Source organism: Pogona vitticeps, chromosome 2 (assembly GCF_051106095.1).
Source record: "Pogona vitticeps strain Pit_001003342236 chromosome 2, PviZW2.1, whole genome shotgun sequence".
Taxonomy (NCBI): Eukaryota; Metazoa; Chordata; class Lepidosauria; order Squamata; family Agamidae; genus Pogona; species Pogona vitticeps.
In genome coordinates, this window is record NC_135784.1 from 138,310,837 (window position 1) to 138,338,801 (window position 27,965).

General features: G+C 42.3%; 1 protein-coding gene and 1 pseudogene across 2 annotated transcripts; one reads left to right on the forward strand and one right to left on the reverse strand.

The window, feature by feature from the left end:
* Window positions 1–342: 342 nt before the first annotated feature.
* On the reverse strand, window positions 343–27,583 carry LOC110091110 (ankyrin repeat domain-containing protein 40). 2 transcript variants are annotated; one of them, XM_078384232.1, is made up of 6 exons: window positions 26,245–27,583; window positions 22,011–22,159; window positions 20,457–20,936; window positions 18,670–18,851; window positions 10,614–11,494; window positions 343–4,983 (listed from the first exon to the last, which is right to left on the reverse strand). In XM_078384232.1, exons 1-5 carry the CDS (start codon window positions 26,376–26,378, stop codon window positions 11,348–11,350), a joined length of 1,092 nt encoding a protein of 363 aa, XP_078240358.1. In that variant the 5' UTR covers window positions 26,379–27,583; the 3' UTR covers window positions 343–4,983; window positions 10,614–11,347. The 2 variants fall into 2 exon arrangements, with proteins under 2 accessions (XP_078240358.1, XP_072846730.2); XM_072990629.2 differs by lacking the exons at window positions 343–4,983; window positions 10,614–11,494 and adding an exon at window positions 16,083–16,817.
* LOC140705219 (U1 spliceosomal RNA) lies at window positions 14,960–15,110 on the forward strand (annotated as a pseudogene).
* Window positions 27,584–27,965: the final 382 nt, after the last annotated feature.

Here is a 27,965-nt window from a genome sequence, read left to right on the forward strand (position 1 = left end):
ATTAGTCTGATTATTTGGGGTCAACTTCTTGTTAAGAATTCCAAAGGCGCAACCATGATGTTGTTTTTACATCTGAATTTGAACAGCAAGAGATTTATTCTTTTTCAAAGAAGTATTACAACCTATTTGTCAACTAAAGTCCTCTCAAGTACGCAGGCTTTAAAAGCTTGTCAGAAAGATATGGTTGTGCAGCCCTCCTGGCAGAATGGATTTGACAGCACTTGGAATATGTTTTTCCTCCAAAGAACCTCATGTCTGATCATGCTGATCATGAAGACAACGTACAGTGAACATTCCCTTGGATGATTCTATTGGGAGGAAGAGAAAAATCAACACACCTCATTTTAAAGGCAACAAAGTTTTATTACTGTAAAAATGATAGAACACATAGGCAACAAGAATTGAGTAATTCTTAATTTTAACTATATTGTTTCTACAGCAACACAGAAATTCTGATTCCTTAATATCCACTGATGTTAGAAAGAACTACACAGTTATTATGAGGTTAATAATTTGGTTAGCAAAGCTAATAAAATCTTCTGTTATAAATTACACAAGTTATACAATATAAAAATATTATCTGAGTGCATAGAAAGATGCCAGCCACTGGGCAGAATAATCTTCAGACCAGTAATTTATTAAATAATACTATGGCTAATTAAGAGCTTCCCCACATATTGGCCAAAATCCTGTTGCATAGTCACACTGGCATAATGCAAACAACCTCAAGTTAAGAAATCACTGTAGACTTTATCTGTTCCACACAGGGCAGCATCACTCAATATGCAACAAATGTATATGGTGGCTTCTCAGCCTGAAGTAGTTTGCCTCCAAATGTTATACCACTTCCATTACACTGACGTAACTAGACAAGAGTTTTTTGACCACTGGATTCTAAGGGACATCTGCTTCTGAATCAGAAACCTAAAACATGTCAGTGCCAGTTTGGACCAGCGTGGGACACCATTCAGTCCAGTGACTTTGTGATGGATTGTGGCCTTCGTCTTTTAAGTGTTTGTTCCTGAAAGGTGCTGGAATTTTTAAGCTAAGTCTGACAGCACAATGGCACATTTCCTTTCAGACAATTCTAAAGCAGATGGCTGTGTATGTGAAGCTTAGGCACACACATCAGTGTTTTGCAAAATCAGAGTTAAGATGCACCTCCCAGGATCAAATCTTGAGCCTTATCAACCCCCACATAAAAATTTCCAGATAGAAGTATGCTATGCAAGTCCTTGTCTGGCACTTGTCAGGGAACAGGGACTCAGCTTCTATTTATTTCAATACTTGCTGAATTAGTTGGCTATAGCCAGCCATTCTTGTACTTCATCCTTGTTGCAGCAATCCTGATCAGCTTTTAGCTTTGATCCTTACTTGCACCCCAATTAACCTGATCCAGATTGCTCGGAGGGAGTGGAGAGCTTTTGCCTGACCTTTAGAGCAGCAGTCTTGAGCCAGGATCACTGTTCCCCTGCTGCCATTAGAGAGAAAAATCTTCACCATGATTGCTGTGGGTGATGGGAGGCTTTAGCACCCCATTCCCAAGAGCCTGTTCCTTGGCTGCTATCTGAACAATTGGGTGGGAGGGGGGAGAAGGGGACACCACAGGCTCCATTTGGTCCAGAAGTTCCCAATGATTAGTATAGGACGATGAAATAAATCCCAGTAGGGAATGATAGTGATAACCCTAGAAGCTAAGCCTCCGTTACCAAGGCTATACCACAAAGCTGATGCACTATCCCAGACTGTTCCATTGATAACTGGCATTTTTAAATCCTGGGATAATGTCAGGGGCTTGTAAGGGTACAACATTCAAATCCCAGGTGGCATTGGCTATGCCAGTGTATAAGGTCTTGGATCAGAGGGATGGCTTTCTCATCCCAGTGAACTTCTAGTGGTACAGGTTTAAAGACAACAAGACCTTGCTTACCAACCCCGCCCCACAAGACAATTAAAAGCTCCCTGTATTACCTCAAAACAATATTGTCTATGCAAACAAGGCCTCGTTACATGCTTCATACATACAACTTTGCTAACTACACTGGATTGTCACACATCATTTTGTCTCTTTTGTGGAACAGTGAATCCATCACCGTGGATAAGATTTGCTCTGTTACTGCTTAGCCCTGAAATCTCTGAAAACATAAAGTCCAGATTTCTGGCTCATGTCAGAGGATGCTGACCGTATCAATCTAGGCACCTCTTATGAAACATACCAAAATGAACATAAGGGGCAATTATCTCAAAATTAGTTATGATCTGAATACTTTAACTGTTAGAATAGTTAAATATTTTAATCAAATAACTGAAAACAATACAATTAATTATTTAACAGTATTAAAGCAGTCATTTCAATGCTAGTGATTTTTCTTGACTTAATTCAGACAAACTGGTTTTTTGTTTTTTTTTTTTGAAAACCCAATTTCAAATATATTGCTTCAATCAGCAGTTGTGTAAGCAGACTGATTGGATAATATTGCAATCAGCTCTGAATTCCCTTTCATAAGGGACAGCTCAGGTTTTAAAACCACATCTTAACATTCTGTGGTTAATTAATTATATTAATCACAGTGATTCTTCAGTGCATCTTTTAAGATCTAGCCTGACTGGGACATGTGGCCAACATAGGTCACTGAAGCAAAATGACATTTGACATTAAATTTGCTTCACCAAAGATCGTATGGGACATGAAAATACAGCTCAAGCAAGGGGGACATACAGCTTTCCAGATGATGGTGGACTGCCATTCCCATCAGCCCCACCCAACATGACCAATGGTGACCGACAATTGTAGCTGCAGTTTAATAACATCTGCAGTGCTGTCAGCTGCCCTCCTCAATATAATGGTTGAGGAGACAATTACATTTGAGAATGATCACATCTGAAAACTCCACAGCATACAAGAGGCCTAACAGACTATTAAAGCTGGATTTTCCAGCCATTGCTTTACCCTACCAGACAATATTAAGCACCTAGTAGCATCATACCCAGTGTGCCTTAAGAAATAGTTAGGCTGCTCGGGAAATCAAAATCAAATGTAGGATTCTGCAATATATGTGTAAATATACAGAACAGCACTCTTTCTACCCTCTTACTTACAGGATCTGAAATAGTTTTAACAAAGTTTTCCTCCACAAGTCTGGAGGAATATATTCTACATAGCCTTGGTCAATAAAATGTTCTGTCTGTGAGCCACTCTGAAACACAGTAGCTGCTAGCAATATCACAGAATAAGTGATATATTGGCCATATTCCCCAAAACAGTACAGGAAATCTTGAGGTACAACATGGCTGAACCCAATGAGCTGCTAAATAACTCAGTGGTTTAGGTATCTGGCTGTGGAGCCAGAGATTGGGAGTTCGATTCCCCTGCTGTGCCTCCCTGGTAAGGGCTGGACTCGACCCATAGGAATCCTGCAGTTCTAAGATCATTACAAGATTATAACATTTCTTCTCCCTGCTTTGACTGTTGAAACAGAGGGGAGCTACAGCTGAGAAAAATGTGCACACAGGTTAAAAGGGTAAGAGGGAAGAATCTTCTCCATCTTTTCTTCTGTCACATTAAGGTTAACAGGTGGCTAAGACAGAAAAGCAACTGTGGGCTGGCTACCCTCACTTACTTGGGATGGACTCGCTAACTACCCAGAGGGAATTTCCAACAAGGAAGGAGACAATCATCACCTCGTGTGCCATTCAGATCCATCAGCAGAAGCAGCCCCAAAGATTAGTGTTCTGTCCTGGACAAGTTCACAAGGATGGTCGGTTCTGGCACATAGTTTCCCCCCATCCCCAAAATGGGCAGTGTCCCCTCTCAAACTTCAGACCTGTCTTAATTCTATAACACTGATAAGGGTTGTTATTAGTGCCCATGATCCCTTTACCCCAGCCAGAGGCAAGGGGAACACTGACACAGAGACATAGCAATCAGCAGCTAAATGCTTTTCTCTACTAATTTCCAAGTGCCTCGCTATAGTCCTTCCACCTTGTAGTCTATATTAATTGAACTACAGCCAAAGTAAATGACATACTGTATCTTCATTAGTACTATGGAATCCTAAAACTATATATATTATTTATTTATTCAAACAGGTTATGTTCCATGCCTTTCCAGATTGTTTATTCTAGGATTTGACAGCATAGGATTTTAACTAGCAAGGAGGGGAGAAGCAGGGCATGCCTATGTGAAATGCAAGCACATCTATCAAAAATGCATAGAAACTCCCAAGATTTTTATCTTGGTATGAAAAATAATTCTGCTATTTAAAATGCTAGAAGATTATTTCCCTTAAACAGGTTAACAGTTTAAGACCAGAGTATACACAGGATAAAGGCTAGAGGCTAAGAGAAACTGTGCTCAGTTCACTTGCGGTTTCAGGTTGTGGAGTCAAGTTACCAACCTACTTACTCCTCAGGAAGCTGAAACAGAATACAAATAATAATAATAAAAATTAAAATGTTCAGTCACCATCAGATATTATCAACTATTCCACATTGTTTGCTGACAAGCACTCTCATGTCAGCATGACAGCTCACACTAATAGTTTTGTCCAACACCATATTTACAGTTTGGGATAATACAGTAAATATGTTCAAATGTTTGAACTGAGCACCATTTTGAAGAAACTGCAGCTGGTTTTGTGACCTTGTAAGAGTCTTAAACCAGCTGAATTAAAGTGTGTGCTTCTATCAGATACCCAAGCTTTGCTCTTAAAAGGACTAGGCAGTGGGAGATGTTTTGTCTAGTATATGATACCCCAGACAGATGTTGGAAAAGTTCCTTCTACAGCTCCTAGAATCCTCCCAGCAGCACGGCCAACGGCCAGGCTAGATGGGGGATTCTGGGAGCCATTCTCCTCAAAAGCTGACTTTCCCCAAGCCCTGGCCACAATGTACCTCTGAGGGCTCCAGTCTTCCATCTCTTTAGTAGCTTGCTCATGCTTCTTTAAGTAACAATGAGGTCAGCAGGGCAAGCTTCCCCTTGACCTACTGTTACATAACAGCACTGATGTTACCTGTCTGTCATGGGTTTGGAGGGAAAGTTCCATCCTATGGGGAGTGGAAGGCGGGACATCAGGAGGAGGGGCTGTACTGTATAAATATGTGATGCCTGTGTGGTGAAGAGGAGATGCTGAGACAGACTGTGAGACACTGGGTTGGGACGAAGCAGCAGCTGGGGAAGAAGAAGCTGTTGTGGGAGTCTGGGTGTCTGACAGGGTACTACTGTGTGTCAGAGTACCAGCCTGAAAGGTTCAGGGGTCTGTTGGTTAGCCAGAACTGAAGGGTTCAGGGTCTGTGCTTTAAGTTAAAGGTTCTAGGTGAACCAAACTGTATGCTTGTGTGTGTGAGAATAAGCCACGTTACTTTATTTTATTCACCTGATTGTTTTATTTACCCTGTTTGTATTTAAAATAAACCTTATTCTTTTATTGTTTAAAAATCCATCCCTGGTCTGTGTGACTTATTATAGGGAATGGTTGGTGGCAGCTTAGTAACTGTGTGATAGATCCCAGTAGGTCTGGGTTTGTCACATTGATTGGTGTCCAGCGTGTGGGATACGACTGGTCCAGTTGTCCAGCGGTCCAGCAAAGCCTTGGCAGGTGTGCCCAGAGCAAGGGGGGTCTAGTCAGGGACAGTCTGAGGCGCGTAGGTAATCTTCTAGGTGTACCTCACGGGGAGGTGCGCTAGTAGAAGAACGTGCCAACTGGGGAGACTTAGATTAAGGTGCTCTGAGGCAGCCTAGTTTTGGCGGGAAAAGCTGAGGCAAATCTGCGTAGCAACAGTGAGCTAGCTTGCCAGCTGAGAGGCCCAGCAGAGGGGGGTAGGCTCTGACTCGATACTGTTGCAACTTTAGTGCTGAAGAACAGCAGCAATCTCTAGGGAGAGCTGGTTCTGAGGTAAAAGGAAAAAAGTGGTCGTTTTATTCTGAGGCTTGACTTTTTAAAGCAGCCTGTTCTGAGGGGGGGGTATGCCCTTGACTCGAAGCCAAGTAGCAGACATGAGTGATGTGAAAGACCCCCAGATTGACCAAGGTTCTGAGGATGAATTTGGCTCAGTGCAAGGTGACAGCACAGGAGAGCAGAACCCAGAACTTAGAAAATTGATCCTAGCCCAACAGCATGAACTGAGGGTGAGGGAAATGGAGGAAAGATTAGAGAGAGAGAAAATGGCATTTGAATTAGAGCGAGAGAGAGAGAGGATGGAGAGAGAAGAAAGAATGGAGAGAGAGAAGATGGCGTTTGAATTAAGAAAACTGGAACTGATGAACCAGAACAATAATAATAATAGGGATTCTGAGGGAGGCCAACTGTCTAAGGCTGACCTGAAGAAATTCCCTGTGTACCACAAGGGAGATTGTCCTGAGGTGTTCTTTTCCTTAGTGGAAAGAGCGTTTGTGGACTTCTCAGTGAGGGAAACTGAGAAGATGACCATCATGCGTTCTTTAATCAGTGGTAGCCTGGCTGAGGTTTATGCCGAGATGCCTGAGGAACGGATGAAAGATTTTGCAGAGTTTAAAAAACTGGTGTTCGCAAGACATGGGATAAATGCAGAGCAGCTGAGACAAAGGTTCAGGTCCCTCACCAAGAAGCCAGAACAGACTTTTACCCAAGTGGGGGCCCAATTGGTGAGGCTGCTTGAGAAATGGCTGTCGCAGGAGGGAACAGAGACCTATGAACAGCTTAAAGACTTGATAGCCCTGGAACAGTTCTATTCAGTCCTGCATGGGGAATTGAAATTCCAGGTGAGGGAAAGGAAACCGAAATCTGTGGCAGCAGCCGCAGAGATCGCGGATTTTATCTCCCAAATAAGAAAGCCCTTGGGTGAGGGGAAATCTGTAGGTAAACCCAAAGAAACCTACAGCAAGTACTCTCAGGGACCAGGGAAAAGCCAGCAAGGGGGAGGGGCCCATGGTGAAGGGAAGCCCTCAGGCATGAAACCAAGCCCTCAGAATTTGGAGGGAAAACCCAAACAAGAGGAGAGAGAATCAAAATACACCAGAAAATGCTATTTCTGTCAGGGAAAGGGTCATCTGATCTCAGAGTGTGAGAAATTGAAGCAGCTAAAAGGAATGGTGCCTCAGAATTCTAGTGGGACCAAGCCAAAAGCTGTGTTCTGTGTCCAGAAAGAGCAAGGCTCAGTGTCACAGAGGGAGCCTGTTGCCATAGCTACTCAGTCTGGAACAGCTACCTCTGCTGATCAGGCTGAGGAAAATGGTCCTCTGGTGGAGGTAAAGCGCTGCTTGCTGATAAAAACAGATTCTCAGTTGTTTGAGACAGCAGGGGTGGACGTAGGAATACTTGACCGTCAGTATAGGGGGCTGCGGGACACTTGTTCCCAGGTAACCCTGTGCCATCCAGATATCATCCCTAGGGAGTTTATAATCCCAAATGAGAGCATGAAGGTGGCAGGGATTGAGGGGCAGGTAATCTCTCTGCCAGTAGCTGAGGTACCTGTCAACTTTCAAGGCTGGAGGGGAGCTTGGCGCCTAGCAATTTCATCGACTCTGCCAGCAGCCGTGCTCGTGGGAAATGACCTGGCTGAACATGTGAAACGGGTGCTAGTGATTACACGCTCACAAGCCACCACAGGGACAGTTCAGGGGGGTAATGATGAGCCAGAGACGGAAGCAGAGGGGAGTTCAGAAGCTGTGGTGGAAACCTTAACCACAGACAGCAGATTTGGACAGGAGCAGAAGGCAGACGCCACTCTCCAAAAGTGTTTTGAACAGGTGACTGACGCCCAGCTAGCACCTGAAACCCCAGTGAGATTTCTGGAGAAAAAGGGGATTCTGTATAGAGAGACCCTGAGGAATATCTCAAAAGGGGGAGATGGGATCAGAAGTCAGCTGGTGGTACCTGAAAAATATCGCCCCATGATTTTACAAAGGGGTCACTCTGACATGTTTGCTGCACACTTAGGGGTGAAAGGGCCCCTTGATTTGATCAAACAAAATTGGGAGCAGATCACCCAGGATGACCCACAAGACGTTGTGACATACATAGACACCCTGATGAATGACCTAAAGAGAAATCTAGAGCTGGCAGCAGAAAACCTGCAAGCTCAGAAGGTCAGACAGAAAACATGGTATGACCACAAAGCTAGAGAGAGGCACTTTGACCCAGGGGAGGAAGTGCTTTGGCTTAGGCCCTGCAGAGAGAACAAACTGCAGCTCAAATGGGCAGGACCATATAGGGTCATTTCCAAGATGTCAGACCTGAACTACCTAATAGAGCAGGAGGAGAACCAAGCAAGGAGGGTGGTTCATGTGAATGCCCTAAAACCCTACTACAGAGGGGAACAGAGGGTTTTATTCGCGATAAAAGCAGCTGAGAGTGAGGAAGCTGAATTACCCTTCTGGGAGGGTAGAGGGGAAGTAAAATACAACCCAGAGGAGGTAAAGATCAGTCCTGCACTCACCCAAGACCAGCAGCAAGAACTAAAAATGCTGCTTAGTAAATATCAACAGGTGTTTTCCAACAAGCCGGGGATAGTGAAGGGAGTGATGCATCGGATCCACACAGGGGATGCACCCCCGCAGGCAGTATCCCCATACCGAGTAACGGGACCCTATAGGGACAAGGTGCGGAAGGAGCTGGACGAGATGCTGAGGGAGAACATAATCGTCCCCTCTTCTAGTCCTTGGTCCTCTCCGATAGTCCTGGTGGACAAGCCTGATGGGAGCATTAGGTTTTGTGTCGATTACAGGAAATTAAACCGTGTAACCACTCCTGATGCCTACCCAATGCCCAGGCTAGACAACCTGATTGAAACCATAGGGGGTTGTCGGTTCATCTCATCATTGGACCTGGTAAAGGGATATTGGCAATTAAGAATTGATCCCAGGGATCAAGAAAAGACTGCCTTTTGCAGCCCTTTTGGTCTCTATGAGTTTCGAGTCCTGAGCTTTGGTCTCAGGAATGCACCAGCCACATTCCAAAGGCTGATGGACCAGACCTTGGCAGGGCTCAATGACTTTACAGTGGCCTACATTGACGACATAGGGATCTTCAGTAATACCTGGGAAGATCACCTGATACACCTGGAGTTAGTGCTGCAGAGGTTAAGTGCAGCAGGGCTAACAGTAAAGGCCAGCAAGTGTCAGCTGGGTAGCCCAGAAATAAAATACTTGGGTCACATGGTAGGGGGAGGAATGATAAAACCCCTGGAGGCCAAAATAGAAGCTGTTCGTGATTGGCCTAGACCCAACACCAAGAAAAAAGTCAAATCATTTCTTGGGTTGGTGGGCTACTACAGAAAGTTCATCCCGAGGTTTAGCGAGATTGCGGCTCCGCTGACCGATCTGACGAGGAAGACGGCTGATGACCGCATCCCGTGGACCAGCGACTGTGAGGCGGCGTTCCAGAGGTTGAAGGAGGCGTTAATCAACTATCCTGTCCTGCGTGCTCCAGACTTCGACCGGGAGTTCATCATCTACACCGATGCGTCTAACAGCGGGGTAGGAGCAGTTCTGTGCCAGGAGGATGAGAATGGTGACCAGCATCCAGTGTCCTACCTGAGTAGGAAGCTTCAAAAAGGTGAGAGACATTTGGCAACCGTGGAGAAGGAGTGTTTGGCCATAGTCTACGCGATCCAGAAGGCCAAGCCTTACATCTGGGGAAGACATTTTGTTCTGTGTACTGACCATTCACCATTACAATGGTTAAAGACAATGAAAACCCACAATAGCAAACTTATGAGGTGGGCTTTGAACTTACAGGACTATGACTTTGAAGTGAAGGTGGTCAGAGGGTCAGTGAACTGTGTTGCTGACGCCTTATCAAGAAGACCTGAAGACTGAAGACGGCGAAAGAACATGGACTATATGTATATAATGAAAACAAAAAGTTAAAATGTACCTGGTTTTGAATTTGGTTGGTATTAATAAAGGTAAATTGATGTACTGTATATGGTAAAATGTTTAAATGCATATTTGCTATGGTTAACTTGGAGTGTAAGTATATGTAAGTATTATATGGTATGTATAAATGTTGTTGTGTATTTTATGCAGGTTGTTTTTTGGTGAAAAGCACTTTTAGCTTTCCCCCTACAAAACAACTTTTAAAGAGGGGAGGTGTTACATAACAGCACTGATGTTACCTGTCTGTCATGGGTTTGGAGGGAAAGTTCCATCCTATGGGGAGTGGAAGGCGGGACATCAGGAGGAGGGGCTGTACTGTATAAATATGTGATGCCTGTGTGGTGAAGAGGAGATGCTGAGACAGACTGTGAGACACTGGGTTGGGACGAAGCAGCAGCTGGGGAAGAAGAAGCTGTTGTGGGAGTCTGGGTGTCTGACAGGGTACTACTGTGTGTCAGAGTACCAGCCTGAAAGGTTCAGGGGTCTGTTGGTTAGCCAGAACTGAAGGGTTCAGGGTCTGTGCTTTAAGTTAAAGGTTCTAGGTGAACCAAACTGTATGCTTGTGTGTGTGAGAATAAGCCACGTTACTTTATTTTATTCACCTGATTGTTTTATTTACCCTGTTTGTATTTAAAATAAACCTTATTCTTTTATTGTTTAAAAATCCATCCCTGGTCTGTGTGACTTATTATAGGGAATGGTTGGTGGCAGCTTAGTAACTGTGTGATAGATCCCAGTAGGTCTGGGTTTGTCACACCTACATCTTGACTCTAACACTAGCCGCTTCCTTTGACCTGTACAAGTGGCAAAACCTATCCCATCTACTGTTTGCGGTGTTGATGGTCCAGAAGGATGGCCTATCAGCATAACTCAGAACTACCTTGATACTCCTATGCCAACCTCACTATTGCTTGAGAACCCTGGCTACTCTTTCTTCCTTCCCTGTTCTTTCTTCTCTCTTTAAAAATAGTGTATTCTTCACACGTTGCACATTTAACTCTCATTAGTAATACCAGGAATCTCTGCATGCTAAAGAGTCTCATTACAAGCATTATCTGCCTCCCAGGTTCTGTCCTTCAACATGAGTGCTCCTGCTCCTTTATGTCCATAGCAATTATGAGAACAATTTCATTTAAAGCCTTTCCCTGAGAGCTTCAAACTCCGCAGTATTCTAGGGAGAAATAATTCCCTCTCAAGAAACACAGCTGCATGCAGAGAGTGCATAGTCTGTCCCTGCTTAGTATTCAGCACATTATTTGTGCTGTCAGGTTATTCAAAGCTAATGGCAGGTGGACACTACAAATACCGAGATCCTCATCCTAAGCACAGATCACCTGAAAGAAGTGCAACAGTCTTCAGTTGTACTTGCTTTCAAATAAGGAGACTTAATGGGTCAAAAGGTAACCTCCACAGGTAAAGTATAATTTGATGTTATAGCCCTTACAAAACCCCTAGGTTAAAATGCTAGTGACAGGTATTTTATTTCAGCAATTAGTATGTCAATTTTGATGCTTTCTTATTGTAACAAGGTCTTTCTGTCAACATTGGTGCAGCATTTCTAAACAGAAAGTCGTTGTCGCTCATTGTCAGAACCAACTCCAGTTCTTGGAAATCTTGAAGCCTTGAAACATCTTTGTCCTTAAAAGAAACCAACACAGCAAATTAGAAATAACGTTTAAACATTCACAAGGTGTGCAATCTGACCCCACCCACCTCAAAAGTGACCATTCTTGCTCATCAAAAAGCTGCTAGGGCACATCTTGACTGCACAATGAAGTACGTGACCAGGAATGCAATCAAGACATATCCCGGCATCTCAGCAATTAGCTGCAATTAATTGCTGCTAATGATCCAGACCTGATATGCACATTAGTAAAATTCTGGCCACTATTTCACCTGAGAACAGCAAAATATGAATTGAGAGAGCAGGACCTCTTTAGCCAGCTGGGCTGAGAACCAGATCACCATCTGGTTTCACCTCTTCCTCAATTGTTTTCACTGAAATTGGTCACTAAATACCATGGAACTTAGAAACTGGTGCCTGAACATGACCTTCCAAACTCCCGTGAAAAAAATTTGTTTAAGATTTTAAACACCTACATTTTTCAAAGTGTTCTACAGTTACAGAAAAAAAGACACTCCTTGCCCACAAGCTTAGAATCAAAAGACAAGACAAAAGCAGAAGGGAATGGAGAGGGAAAAGGAAAGTAACCATGGGTGCAGCTATTCTTTTCCCAGCTGATGGATCTCCACTTGCAACCCTCCACAAATCCTTGGTCTTCTATGCAAAGATGAGGCTAGAAGGTACTGCCCTCCAGCTCCCTGCTTCAGGCAACGAAACAGCTAAATAATGAGCTTGATCCAGAATATATTAATTGCAGATAAGTTCTTTTAGAGCCAACATGAAAAGATAGCCATGACTAAGTTAAGTCCCTCTTAGATTTCAGTGGCAACTAAATTAGTCTGGATCCAGCCCAACGCTTTATTGCCGGATTAACAACCCAGTTTTCAATGTGTTCTGCCAGCCTCTGCTTTGAGGTTCTTTATGTGGAAAATGCTAATAATCACTGTAATAAAGTGATTAGATGTAGAGCTTCTTAACTAGCTGTAGATTATTCTTCTTGAAACATGGGAAAATGGCTTGCTGATTGATTGATTGATTGATTGATTGATTGATTGATTGATTGATTGATTGATTGATTGATTGATTGATTGATTGATTGACCAACCTTTTATCCAACCCATCTAGTGGCACTGCCACTACTTTGGGTGGCTTGCATACATACAATGTAAACATAAAAATACTCACCTGCCACCAACCAAACCTCTCATCAAAGAGACAAAATATCCCAAAGGAAAATATTTTAAAGAACAAAAATGAAAATCAGCCTTGGTCTTTCCTTCCATTGGTGGTGAAACGATCTTCATTAAAGGGAACCAAGTACAGCAGATAAAATACCTCAGTCCTAGCATAGCTTTTCCTGATGTTCATGCAATATTCTTGTGAGTATATCTCATACTATTTTGCAAACCTGTAAAAATCAGTTTTCTAACGGACTAATCTTGTTCATGTTTTCTTGGCTGTGTGGCTCGCTGTACACAGAGCAGCTTGCTCAAAGGTGACTGACACCAAACTGTACCCTTTATTTGCGGTAGGGAAAAAAAGTCCAATGGGACATTCAAGGGCAGTCTTCACTCAAATGAAGTCCCACGTTCCATCCTTAACTCATTAGTCCAACCTGAATTTGCATTAAAGAGAACAAGCAAGGCTTGGAAGGAGATGATTTACAGTTAGGTTGGCATGCTTTCTATGGTACAAAAAAGATAAAGAGCAGAAAAGTTTCAACTTGCATATGATAAGAAGAGCCCAACTAGGGACATGGAAAAAGATCATACAGCAGATTTACTCTCTCTCTCTCTCTCTCTCTCTCTCTCTCTCTCTCTCTCTCTCTCTCTCTCTCTCTATATATATATATATATATATATATATATATATATATATATATATATATATATATATATATATATATAGTTAAGGTCCAAAGAAGAGTTAGAAACACAAAACATATACCGTATTTTTTGCTCCATAAGACGCACCGGACCTTAAGACGCACTTAATTTTTAGAGGAGGAACACAGGGAAAATATATTCTGAACCAAATAGTGTAATAAAATATTTAATAAACTATAACAAAATAACAAAATAACATTTGAACCATGTAAAGTGAACAGCAGTCAGCAGTGGCATTAATATAGACCATTATCAGCCAGTAATAAGACCTATACCACTCTACCTATATTTTACATTTCCTTTCATCCACCTCCTCCCCATGCTTATAGAAATGTCTCAATGACAGATGAGATTGTTGTGCAACTCTGCCCATCTACAGCTCAAGCCTATATTAAATCAGAAATGGTTTGTCTGATTTGGCACTGCATTGAGAGGTCCCTTTTAGTTGTGTGAAGAATAAATAGTGGAATTAAACTATTTATTTCCTTTTTTACTTTAGGTTATGCAAAAGAACAAAAACACAAAGCTTAACCTGATCCCATTCACCAGCAGTAGCACATGCTCAGCATAAGACCAAATCTCCATTTTCTGACATAATTGAAAGTTTATAGCATGCAAGGCACAACAGGTTAGGCCACACAAAGCCAGGAAGAATGTTCTTGATGAGACAAAAAACTGAATACAAACTATAGTAGATGAAATCAGGAAGCAGGTACTGTAATCCAGTTAGAAGTCACGGGGCACAGTTAGTTTCCTTGCTGCAACACCCTTTGGAAATACAATCTCTATTAGATGCCCAGAACTAGTTGAAAAGTTTGCAAGTTGAATCCAAATTTCCCATAGAAATGCATTGAAAATTAATTAATGCATTTTTATGTGTGTGTGGGGGGGGGAGGTCAGAAACTTTTAAAAACTTAAAAGAAAGTCACTTACCAGGTACTGTAGATAGCACAGTGCCTTGGTAGACCCCAGAACAGCCAAAAAAGAGCCCCAAACAGCTAAAAGCCAGCAGGCACCTGGCAGATAGCAGCCATCTTGTGCTCTTCTCCACTCCTGCTCCTTCCCCCTCCCCTCTCCCCACCTAACAGCTGATCGGCGCTGGTCTGAAAGGCTTTGCAGGCAGCTTTTAAAGCAAGTACCCCTATGTACGTTTCTACACAAGCAGGTTTCAGCTCAAACGAAGCACCTTTTCACCCAAGCACAGTTTAACCCAAAACAAGCAGCTTTTAAACTACATTTTACATTTTAAAACGACAATACCAGGCAGTCCCAGGTCTCTCTCCCAGCAATCTAACTGCTTGGACTAGCAAGGAAGCAGACAAGCAGCCTCTTCACTAACTGAAAGTTTGAATTTCCCGCTTTCCCTGCCTTCCCGCATATTAGGTATGCTAATATCTGTGCACTGGAGGATTGTGGGAGGAACATCCAGCCCGATAGGGGTCCTGTGGGGCACCCCAAAACACTGAGTTCTCTTGGCCTCTTTTGGGACTGGGGCTGTGCAGCCCTGTTCTGATCAGGAGGTGCAGCCGGGGGGTCACCATGCTTTTGGGGGATAGGGCATTGAAAGGGGAAGAATTTTCAGGGGCCATTCCAACTCACACTGGGCAGGGGAGATACCATTATTGTAAAAGTGGTTTTCCCAGGGTAAGCCTCATCTATTGCACTCTGGATGTGTTGACCCCTGTGATTTCCACAAATGTGGGAAAATCAACTGCCTAAGTGGGGGACTGCGTGGTTTCCCTTGGTCTTTCTAGAATTACTCTTTCCCCTTTGGTCCTTGGCTGTTTTCATTGCCTGCTGCCATAGGCCTGTTGGCCTTGCTGGTTTTCCAGGTGGGCTGCAAGAAGCAGATCCTGGAAAGCCAGCTGTGAAGAATGGTGAGGTCCAAACAGCAAGCAGTCTTTGGTGCCAGTTCAGAGGCTTCCCAGCATGGCAGTGGGAGGCTTCCGGGTGGTGGTGGCTGAACCCTTTTTTTTTTACTGTATTCGCTCCATAAGACACACATACTTCCCCCCCCACTTTTTTTTGGGGGGGGGAAGTGTGTCTTATGGAGCAAAAAATACGGTATCTAAACTGGTGGTCCAGAGCACAAATGGAATCTAGGTATAGAAAATATAAAATAGAGGGCTTTTACACAGAACAAACGGTATTTGATAAACTTTTGCTGTATTCAAATGATAAAGTAATTAAGAAAATGTATGATTATTTGCTTGAAACTAAAATACAATATGAGATGGTAAAAGAATGTATGATTAGGCGAGCACAAAATATAAGACATAATATTGATATTGATCAATGGTTGCAAATATGGAAAAATAAAAAAGCTCACAAAATCGGTAAATTTTAAGGAGAACATATATAAGATGTTTTGTAGGTGGCATATGACTCCGAAAAAATTGTCAAAGATTTATACAGAGGTGTCAAATGTCTGGTGGAAGTGTGAAGCACAAGAGGGAAGCTTTTATCATCTTTGGTGGACTTGTAGAGTAGCAAAACAGTATTGGATAGCAGTACATACTCTGCTACAAAAAATACTGCTTCGTAATGTTCCACTAACCCCAGAATTGTTTTTACTGAACATTATACCAGATAATATAGATAAGACAAAGAACTACTAGTTATATATATAGTCACTGCAGCCAGAATTCTGTATGCTAAGAATTGGAAGAAATCGGAGATACCGAAACAAGAGGAACTCATTGAGAAGTTATGGGAAGCGGCAGAAATGGATATACATCAGAAGTGTTGAAAGACTGTCCAATACAAAAGGCAACTAAACAATGGGATTTATTATATAAATGGCTTGAGTCACCAGATAGAGCTTGAATAATATAGAATTAAACTAAGATGTAATTGTAAGTTGAAACCTGGAGGGCAATCAAATGGTAGAAAGGTAAAAAGTTGACTTGATATCGCAACGTGAACAAACAGATTGGATGACTGTACATTATGTTCTCATTCCTCCTCTCTCTCTTTTTCCATACATCCCCCTCTACTTTTTGTATTCCTTACCTTATCCCTAGTTTTTAAAAATAAAATAAAATAAAAAAAAGAGAACATGTAGGGCCTCCTTCAATTATGCAATTCTTGGTACATAGCAAGGAATAATCTCCACCGACCTCTTAGCCATAGCTTGATCTCCAATGTGTACAATTTGGAATGAATGTTGGATTTGGAATGAACTTTGCTTCACACAGAAAATAAAAATTATGTCCAAGCTTAAATGTCTAACAGGTTGCATGCTAAATAAACAATTATCGATTTTGAATCACAATCTAGATAAGGGGAAACAAAGAATCACACAGACAAAAAGGCACAGTAGATCCAGATGCTCCTTCATCCAGCTGTTGGGAAGACACAACGCCGATCAAGAAACCCGTTAATGTGCCCATCAGCTGTCCTGTGTGCGCAGAGGGATTTGGGCCAGAGATTTCAAGGTCTGCATGATAGGCTATGGTGTCATCAAAAGAAACAAGATATGAAATTGGTATGGACTTCAAGAATGATAAGGTGAAGCCTAATCGACCAGCACTGAATTGAATTAGTTCTGCCAGCTGAAACAAACTAGATGCTTCAGGGATTTGCAGAGGAGGTCAGCATAACTAGGGAATACTCTAGGAACATCTTGTCCTGGTACAACTTGTATAGCAAATACCTGCTCATTCCAGCAGGATGAGCAATGGGTAAAGATAATCCACAGCATGGAGACATCTGACACATTTGTCTGGATACCGCTGTTTGTTTAAAAAGGAATGTTTAAGGACTTTAAATATTAAAAATTCATACAGGTCTTCAACATTAACAGAAGCTGAGGGTATGTGCAAAATACTTATGACAGGATAGTCCCACCGACAGTGGTATGATGATTGTTTGAGAACTACAGCACCAACAAACAACAGCTTGAGGAAGATAGGGCTTCTGCTCTGATATTTCTCAAGACACCTTGAGGGTTTTCAATATTTTAAAAATAAATATTTATCCAAGGAATGGAGTCTGATTATTAGTGTTCAACATTTTAAAGAACAAAAATAACAATCAGCCTAGTTTTTCCCTTCCATCGGCAGGGAAACTCCTCCAGAAAAGGGACCCAAGTAGATAAAATACCTCAGTCCTAGCATAGCTTTTTGTGATGTTCATGTGATAGTCTTCCCAGTACACAAGAGAAGCATGCTGCCATAAGGTAGGTGTACTTTTGTCTGCAAAATCACCCTCAGGGTGTTCCAGCATGCAGTGGGTTTTAGCCAGAACAGCAATTAGTGAAATGTTGCCATTCAAATTAGAGGAGCTAAATGACATTTCACAGGGATCTGCCTTGGACATTTAGCATTCACCAGATTACAAAAAAGGTGGAAAAAGGAATGATGAATATGGTCAGATTTTATGATGAACTGAAATTAAGGTGAACTGCAAGCACAACACCAGAAAACAATCACCTCCTTTACCCCAAAGCTTATGGTAGGAGTGGGGATGGGAGACTCAAAATGCAAACCTAAAAAAGAAGTGGGTGGTCAGGGATTTGGGGCACCAAGAGGAAGAACCCAAGGCAGCCAATAACTGGCTGGTGATTAATGATAGGTTAAGATGACTCTTCCCTGTTGCTGTAGTTACTGACAACTAGTTAGAAAGCCAAAGGCACAGAGATTATGTACATGGCCCAATAAAAATCGGCTCAAACATCTGTGGTCAAATGCTGGAAGGATCATTTCAGGTTTCTAAGCCCAGCACCCCAGGAAGCTAGGTGCGTTAGTACATAAAACAGGCTTTTCTCTGTTGATGCTTGAGCTCCTTCCCAAAGGAAGTGCTCCATCCCTTATAAGGCTCCAGCAGACAGAGTGTAGACCATACAAAACAATACAGATATATGACCTGTGAAAAATCAGTTCTCTTCAAATTTCACTGCTCCGTTTTTGTGCAAAAAACAGACAGTGAGATACCACACATACTGGTTTGTCTCCTGAAGCAGCAGTAACTAATCATGTGCAATATTAGTTACCCTTTCAGTGGCCAAATGTCATCATTTGTGGTTTGCAAATACAGTATCCAGTAATTACATCAATGTCTAGCAGTTGCAATTCTAGGAACAGCTACTCGGAAGTAAATAAGCACTGCAGGAAGAGAAGCCAGCAGAATCTGGGCTAGGTTTCGTTTGCCTCAAACATCTGGTCCTTGTTTTTCTCCTTTGGACTTCTAAAACAAGTTGTGGAACGTCAGGCAAGCCATAAACACACAGCGGCTGGTCATAAATTCTGAAGGCCTGGGATAACCACTATCAACAGAAATGGGTTCCATTTGAAGGACCTTACCTTCCTTAACACTGTATTTGGAAGCTTCCGTATTTTTTCCACATGTTCTGGGTTAACCCCCAATTCACAGCAGCTCACTCTCAGCAGTTCTCTGTACGTCAGCTCTTGTCGGTCCAGTTCAATTTCAATGAAATCATTCTCTTTCAGTGTACGGTTTTGAACTCTGACCTTGAGCACCAGTTCTAATTTCAAAAAACCAGACACAAATGCAGGAATTCAGACTATTAATATAGTTAGTAGTAAAGACATTAAAGCCTATTAGGAGAGTTAGTAATAAAGACATTAAGACCAAAATCCAATGGCTAGCCCTAACTAGAGCAGAGCCACTGAATCACCTGCTGAACAGTGAGTCAACACTTATGAAAATCCCATTAATTTAATGGGTCTGCTGTACAGTACTTGGGTCTCCCAGTTAGATTCAGGCATTCACTGAGTTTCAAACATTTTCCATGTTTACTCTCACTAAGAGCATAGCAAGGAGACTCCCAGACCAAGGCTACTGCAATCCAAGACTCGTGAAATAAATAAATAAAAGTTTTAGCAACTCAAGTTGTACTGGAGGGTAGAATAGTAACAGTTATGTTCTATTGTTCTAGGGTCAATTCAGTCCATAGCTGAATGACCCGGATAGAATTTAGGACTGTTCTAAGTCTGTTTGGGGCAAGAGCAAGGAATACCCACTGGCATTAACCACCTGAGGGAACACCACCACCAATGAATGACTGCTGCTGTGGGAATCTTTGATTTAGAGGGGGAGCAAAATTATTTTTAATAAATGTATGGCTACTTTGTGTTTTAAGGAGTCAATAAGGAAGGTCAATAAGGAGTTCATACTAGGGGCACATCGGTCTGATATGAAGACGTAATAATAAATAAAAATCAGTGCCCACAGCATGGAAGCAGGACTTCATATTTGTGCCTAGATTTTAAAAAGGCCTTCTCGGTGTTATTTCAGGTAGGATTTTTTCCGCTAGGGCTTTTCAGAATGTTTCCACTGCTTTTGTTGTTTTCTTGCTTTACTGTTAATCCATCGGATTTTAACTGGTTTCTGTTGAACTTTACCCTTATACAGTCTTTCTAAATGTCAAAACCAACCTTGAGTTGGCACCAAAAAGAATGAAAGAAAACGACATTTTATGGGGTAGGATTGACAGCAATCCCTCTTCTTTTCATCCAATGTGGAACCGTTTGCCATTCTATTCAAGAGGAGCTCCACAATCCTCAGAGGCTGATTTTTAAGTAGGGGAAAGTATAGAAAGATGCAGGGAAATGAAATCAATTTTACTCATGAAACGGGATCAAAGGCATTATAAATACATATCCTGAAACAAACCCACTACTAACTTTTTTCAAGAATACTTGCAAAGGAAGGGGGGGACCCACTTACAACAAGGAAGATACAATAGGATTTGCTGGGTATGGGTTCCAAAAAATGCTAAAGAATGAAACACTATACATACTGCATCATCTCTGGCTCCCTCTAGTGACCAGTTCTGGAAAATATACCTTGGAAAAATGTATAAATACAGTACGTATTCCTGATATTTTTTTTATTCAGCATTTTTAGGCAGCAGATAAATGAATCAGCAGATACTGATCCTGCAGATGGGGGGGGGGGGAAGGTTCCTACTGTATTATGTTAATTTAGTAATAATGAATTAGTTATGCCAAAGACCAGTTTCTGACAGAACCCAAGCACCATCCACCTTATTTAGGTTTCTTCATTTTCACTGGAACACAACCCTACCTCACGTAGAAAGCACACAGCTTCAGCTGTTTGAGGTTACCTTGCATATTTGTAAAGGGGAACGCTCCTGTGAAGAAAAAGGGTTGAAAGGTTGGAACAGGTCCTGCACAGGAGCCATTGGGTTGCTGAGTTTCAGGCTGTTTAGATGCAGCTGGGGAGGAGATTGTCGTGCTTGGAGGAACAGGCATCTGGCGAACATGGCCATTTTGGACGATGGGCTCAGCGCACTCTACAGCCATTCCCCTGGCTGTGTCCCCACTGGACCCTACCGGGGAAGATCTGTCTTGTTGTCCCATGGCATTGCCAAGTGCCTGAATGTGAGGTAAAGAAACTGGACAGTCTTCATTGTGCTGCTCCAAAGTAGGGGAAAGTCTTCCATTCAAAGACGAAGCTGAGGTGCTGGTAGTGCTGCTACTCATGGAGTTATAAACATATGGGAAAGGTGGGTGAGCCAAATAATTGGGGACAATGGGCAGGGCAGTATCTTTCTTCACATCCAGAAGCTCATCATCATCTTTCACTGCAGAACAAGAAAGAAGAAAGGAAAATGTTAATTAAAGAAAGGTGATTCTAAGCTTCTTCTTTTTTTTAATAACTTGAGGGTTGGGAACAAAGACTCTGCCTTAACAGGTTAGTATTAATATGAATAGATTAAAATGAAGTGATAATTGACCATGTAACTACAAAAGCTATAATAAGATTGAGCTATTAGAAAGTGTTATTGAAATATTATACGTTAATACTTGTTAATATGTTAATTATAACATATTAACACATGTATTAATATGTTACCGTATTTGCCGGTGTATAAGGCGACTGGGTGTATAAGACGACCCCCCCAACATTCCCACTCAGAATGTAGTTTGTTATATACTTGCTGTATAAGACTACCCCCTCTTCCGCATGCGTGATTCTGCTTTGGCTGCATCATGGGGAGAGTTCCTTTTGCCCCTTTTGGTTCCTTTTCGGAGAGAGCCAGGGTTTGCTGGAAGAAGGAACAGCAGAGAGCCGGCAGCCATTTTGGAGAGGCGTCAGCCATTTTGAGAGGCAGCAGCCATGTGGTCGCATCTCAAAATGGCTGCCGCCTCTCTGCTGTTCCCGACTGTCAGCTGTTCGGCGCTAGAGTCAGGCTGTTCCCAGGCTAGGAGCGGGGCTCTATTCAGTCTTACTACCAGGTAAGTGACTTTGCTGGGAGAGAGGGAGGGTTTGCTGAACATGCACCCGGCGTACAAGACAACCCTCCCACTTGGAGGCATATTTTTCAGCGCCAAAAAATCGTCTTGTACGCCAGCAAATACGGTAATTATAATTTGTTAATATGTTAATATGTAACTGCATAACATCACACAAGGTTAACATGGGACCATATTTTTAATAAGTCAAGACCTAGCAAAACATATATGATGGATACTAACTACCTTATTACAAAGTAATTAACACTGATAACTACAGATTTTGAGTCAAAAAGGCTGGGGGGGGAAAGTTGCAGGACAGTGAGATCACAATGCTTTGCCCTTTCCCTGAATTATTCCGAGATTCCCACTGAAATTCAAATATTTCTGACATTACAAATGATGTTACTTATTCATTTTACCTCCCAGCATCTTCCTTATTTCCCTCTTTGATGTCAGCTGGTCTGGCCTTTCTTCTTTAACTGTGAGAATGTCCTTATCAGCACCAGCTTCGAGCAGGTATGATACCACCTGAGCGTGATTCCGTTTGCAGGCCCAATGCAAGCAGGTCCTGCACAAGGCAAACGCAAGAGCTAAATGAAGACACCATGCCACACAACGACCAAGGCCATGAAACCGCATTTTAAACCTTCCAGTAGCTAATGCACATTTTGCGGTTGCCTAGATTAAGATTTGATTAAAGTGATGCAACAGCAAATAAAAACAAAAGGAAATTGTAGATAGAGACACAATCTATGCAGTGAACACTAATCCATAGGTAACATTACACGGATATGCCTCTAAGTACAACCAAAGCAACCGGCTTACCCATTTCTCTCCCTCTCCTTTTCCTCATACAGAGCTGGTAAAACCATCTCTGTAAACTGCAATTTCATTTCCTAAGCATCTTGGTTTAATATTCAAAACAGGAATCCTAGTTTAAAACCATGGTCAAATCACTATTGACCCAGGAATCCTGATTTAAATATTTGCTTATAGTAACATTTTGTGAAACCACCAGAATCTGAACTCATGGTTTTAAGCTAGTTTGTTTAGAAACTGATTAAGATCTGTTTTAATCAGAATCAGAGATTCACATATTTCAAAAAATTGAGCTTGTTTGTTTGTTTTGAACAAAGTGAAATTAAATCAAGCAGAAGTCCTCCTCCCAAGTAGGTTGAAGAAGAGAAAGGGTGTTGCTGATGTTTTACTTAAGACTTCTTAAGGCCCATTCTTGTAGTGCTTAAGCATAGGTCATCATTATGTATGAACTAGACCCAGGCGTTTCATAGTCGTGTCCAGGGGATATAAATATAAACCGAGGCATCACAGGTGCCATCGTGGTCCATTCCCACCAGCAGAACCTGCCCGCTCCACTCATCAGGTTCCAGACGGTGCTCAGGACCATCAGCATTGTCATCATTGTGCCAATCAAGGAAGCAGTCCAGCCAGTGCTTCCCCACCTCTCCTCAGAGCCAACCACTCCAGCGAGAAGGTGGGAAGACAAGTCCCCCCACTCAGCTGCTGGCTCTGGGAGAGTCAGGCTGGACTACTCCTGCAATTGGCACAAGGACGATGCTGACAGATGCACGCACTGCGTGGAGCCCAGTGACTGAACTGGGCTGGTTCTGGGAGGTGGGAATGGACCGCTGTCACACCTGTGGTGCTGTGCTTTGTATTTTCTGGATATGAATACGAAGCACCCAGGTCTAGTATGAATTAAAAGTACACATAGCAAAATGCAAGAATATGACCAGCTTGCAAAATGCCCAGTTTTATGTCCTTCTGAATGCTTCTTTTACTTTTTTTTACCTTATTTAGATTTATACCCCGCCCCTCTAGACAAAGTCTACTCGGGGCAGCTTACAAAAAATGATAAAAAACAATAGGATGATATAATTATTAAAACTTAATAATACAAGCAACTAACTGGTAGATATATACATTACCAAGATGGGAAATTAGAGAAACGAAACAGTTAATGCTTCACCATTCCCGCTGGAAAGACACCAGGTCACAGAAGTGAATTATGCAGAGCTACACTGGGCAGCCTCTCCTGAGAGAAAGTGATTCCCCAGTTCCTTTATACCAGGAAACTAACTGCTTAGGTCACAGCGATGGCAAACCTTTGGCACGCCACACGTTCCAACACCTTGCCCTTTCTGCCGGCACACAAGCCATAAGTCGCCGGATCGCTACTCCCCCCACCCCTGGTGCAGCCAAACCTGAGAAGGTGGCTGCAGCTGCGGTGCTAGCGCTTCGGCAGGTGGATCCGGAGCAGCTGGTCCTGGCAGCGGATCCCGAGTGGGGTCTTGAGGCACCTCTGTGCCAGGATTCCCCGTTCTGCAGCCACTTCCGGTTCCATCCCTGCCACTGTCGGTTCTGCTGCCGCAGCATCACACCACCCGCTGATGTCCCCCCCACCCCAGTTTGGGCACCCGAGCCCAAAAAGGTTTGCCACCACTGGCTTAGGACCATGAGAGATACATTAAACAAGGTAAACCTGCAATAAAAAGTTACACTGTATCCTTATAACTGAACAAGACTGCTCTCATTCAGTGTTCCTCTGGGATATAACAATACCATCTGCCAAACTTTCATCTTCCATTTTCAACTGACCCTTAACCATATCCAAGAGGTGACTGGTCACAATCATTCTTCGCTGGATCATTCATCTTTTTGCTCCCTCACTTACAAGGTTATTTACTTCTATATACTTGCAAAGTCTTCATATGTACAGGTCAGTCATGACACGGACAGCTTTTCTCTCTATATGTGTCTATTATAGAGAGTGGTCTTAATCGACTAGATAGGCGGGAAATAAATAAAATAAATAAAATAAATAAATATTAGTCCGCACAAATTTATTTATTTATTTACCAGATATTTTAACCGTGTCTTTACCAATGGTCTCTGAGCAGCGTACAACAATATTAAAACTTTAAAAACATTAAAACCATTACAATAGACAATATTATAATAATGATATTGTTCTTTAGTCGTTAAGTCATGTCCGACTCTTCGTGACCGCATGGACCAGAGTATGCCAGGCACTCCTGTCTTCCATTGCCTCCCGGAGTTGGGTCAAATTCATGTTGGTTCCTTCGATGACACTGTCCAACCATCTCGTCCTCTGTCGTCCCCTCCTCCTCTTGCCTTCACACTTTCCCAACATCAGGGCCTTGTTGTTAGCCTGTTAGCCATGCTTTCTAAGGCCTACTTGACTTCACTCTCCAGGATATCTGGCTCAAGGTCAGCAACCACACTACAGTACAGCGGTGCCCTGCATAGCGACGATAATCCATTCTGAAAAAATCGTCGCTATCCGGATTTGTCGCTATGCAGGGCAAAAAAGCCCATAGGAACGCATTAAAACACTTTTAATGCGTTCCTATGGGCAAAAAACTCACCATTATCCATAAATACTCCATACGGCCGCCATTTTCGCTGCCCGGTAAGCAAGGAAAGGGCACGAAAACACTGCGGGCGGCCATTTTCTTTACCCGGCGGCCATTTTGGAACTGCCGATCAGCTGTTAGAAAAAACATCGCTATGCGAAAATCAGTAAGCAAAACGCTTACCGATCATTGCAAAGCGATTTTTGGCCATCTAAAACATCGTTATGCGATCGCTTTTGCGATCGCAAAAAACGCGTCGCTATGTGGATTCATCGTTAAACGAATTGCTCGTTATGCAGGGCACCACTGTATTTGGGTTGTCCGGGACATCCAGATCTTTCTGGTATAATTTCTCTGTGTATTCTTGCCACCTCTTCTTGATGTCTTCTGCTTCTGTTAGGGCCCTACGATTTTTGTCCTTTATCATGTCTATATTTGCACAGAAAGTTTCTTTAATATCTCCAGTTTTCTTGAACAGATCTCTGGTTTTTCATAATGGCGATATGCTTCTATAATTATGAATCTCCACTAAATACGACGTAGTAGACAATATTAATAAAACTGAAATACATTTTGAAAAGCCGTCATATATAATTAAATATTTTGATTCATCTGATTTATCACAGCTATATAAAATTATTAACAGTGCAATCATGGGGAGGGATAAGAGGGCTTGGAGACCACTGAGGCAATCAAAGAGGAGCCCATCCATAGATCATTTACACTCCACCATTGCTAATTGATTCCAGCTCATGTATTACGGTTATGCAGAATATGCTCAGAAATTATACCAACATGCAGCCATGGGGTTTCACCTCATTCCCCGTACCCCCAAATCCTACAGACTGTATCCTTTTTGAGTGCAATCTTATATATTCAAAAACAAATCAGTGTTCAGTGAGACTTACTGCCAGGTAAGTGTTCACAGAACTGCAAACAAACAAACAAAAGGTATGTGCTCATATTATCCCTCAAACGTAAAATAAATGCTCAAATACGAGCTGCTAGTCTTCTAAATAAACAAAACACCAAGTCGCCTTCTCTCAGTTAAAATCATTTGCATTAAACATGGTAAAAACAAACAGCAACAAACTATTTGCTAAACTCCCAGCAATTAAAAAGAATAACTAGAAAGAAAGCAAATCGTTCAAGTTTCACCATGCCTAATGAACATACGCCTTCAATTTATTCTATGAAGGGGTGTGTGCTTCCTTGCCGGATCCTGTGCCGTCAGCAGACTATGCAATTAAATGCTTACCAGCCGTTGATTTCATTTTGAGAATTCACGTTCACCCCGAACTCCACCAATCGCTGGACTTCTTCGAGGTCCCCCAAAGCAGCCGCTTCTCTCAATCTCTCCTGAAGTTCCTTTTCTTCTAACGCAGAACTCATGTTACGAATTATTCTTTACAGTAAACTTTGGCAGCAGCAAATAACAGCCTAGCGTCCGAGATGATGGATCATTTTGTATCCGCAGTTAATAGACGCGTAAAGGCTAATCTGTCCCGGGGAAAAAAGCGTCAAGTCTTGTTCTGCTTAATGTAAAAATCATGTACAGTTCTTTTGCTATGTACTGCTATAAATCAAAGAATCTCACACGTCGGAAGGCCATTTTTCCTAATTGCATAGTTATGGTCCGTCTAATAAGGTTCTGCTTCCTGCTCATAAGGGGGACTCTATTACGTGTGACAACAACGACCTAGACTTTGAGTTCCTAGCAAAGGTCGCGCATGCGAGCGTTCAGCGCGGCAGAAGGGCATGGCTTTCTTTACCATTTATAAAAATAAGGGATGAGTTAAACGATAAACAGCCTTATGACGACCAATAATTATACTCCTGAGAAAATGAGAAAACGCATTCTGTTGCTTGGGTCCACGAACGACGATCGCGGCTCCCCTTTCACCTTTCCTATCTCCCGCACGTGGAAGCCGAGGGCTGAGGTTACGCCTTTCTACCTGTTTAGATTGCACACGTGTGACATAGCACTACTGTGTACAGTGTAAGATAACGATGCATATTGCAAACAACAGGTTTGTTGTCAAGAGCGAGAAGAAAGGGAAGGACCGTGTGCTACCTTAAGCTCACTAGAGGGCAAGGGGAGAATAAATATTAATTAAAATAATAAATGTTGCAGAGTCCAATGTTCCAAAATGGTGCTTCAAACCCCTAATAAACAGGAAGCTTGGTTTACAAAAGCATCTTCTTCTGTTCCTCTTATAAACCTTCATCGCTGTACCGATTTTAGTCATGTGGCTGGTCTAAATACTGATACTGTATTGTGTTACATTTAGCCTTCTATGTTTTGTAGCTACAGTATTAGGGAAAAATATTTTTCAATACTTCTATTTGTAGGAAGAGACATTTATCTGATCAATGCTTCTATTTCCATGTCTTTATTTCCAAGACTGATAATTCTCTCTGCATCACATTGGATTTTATTGCCCTTGTGAAATGTAAGCCTTTCGCCTGACTGGCAGTGTCTAACTGGTCCAGCCAGTCTCTTCACCACAGAGTCCTGTGTAACAGACCAGCTGCCCACAGTATCTAAACTGAGTATCCTACAACACTTGTTATGAAATATTTCCATTGTCCCATGTACCTGCTTAGGAAATAGTAACCACATACCTGCCTTATTTGGTGAGTGTTGAAATGTAACTTGCTAATTGGCGGGATTAGTTGTTACCCTCCACATTCTTGCTCAAAATACTACAAAAGCCGTGTGAATGCTCCATGTTTTCATACTCCTCTTTCAGAGGGTATTTCCACCAACTGGAATAAATTGCTTCACTCACTGCCTGATTTATTTGCCTCCACACTTACGGAGACAAAAAAAAATTCTAGGTGTGATCCAGGCAACAGTAGCCAATAGGTATTTTTTTTTCCTTCCTTCCTACACCTATTTTCCCATTTATTTTATCCACAGTGATCGGCTGCAGCAATCAGTACTGTTCACATTATATGACCATCATAGTCTTGGTT

What these genes read in the sequence shown, in the direction of transcription:
- LOC110091110 (XM_078384232.1), bottom strand. Translation starts at nt 26,378, where the DNA reads ATGAGTTCTGCGTTAGAAGAAAAGGAACTTCAGGAGAGATTGAGAGAA. An exon ending in CAAAATGAAATCAACGGCTG is followed by an intron (nt 22,160 to 26,244) that starts GTAAGCATTTAA and finishes TGCCTTGTGCAG; the next exon opens with GACCTGCTTGCATTGGGCCT. An exon ending in CAAATACAGTGTTAAGGAAG is followed by an intron (nt 11,495 to 18,669) that starts GTAAGGTCCTTC and finishes GTTTCTTTTAAG; the next exon opens with GACAAAGATGTTTCAAGGCT.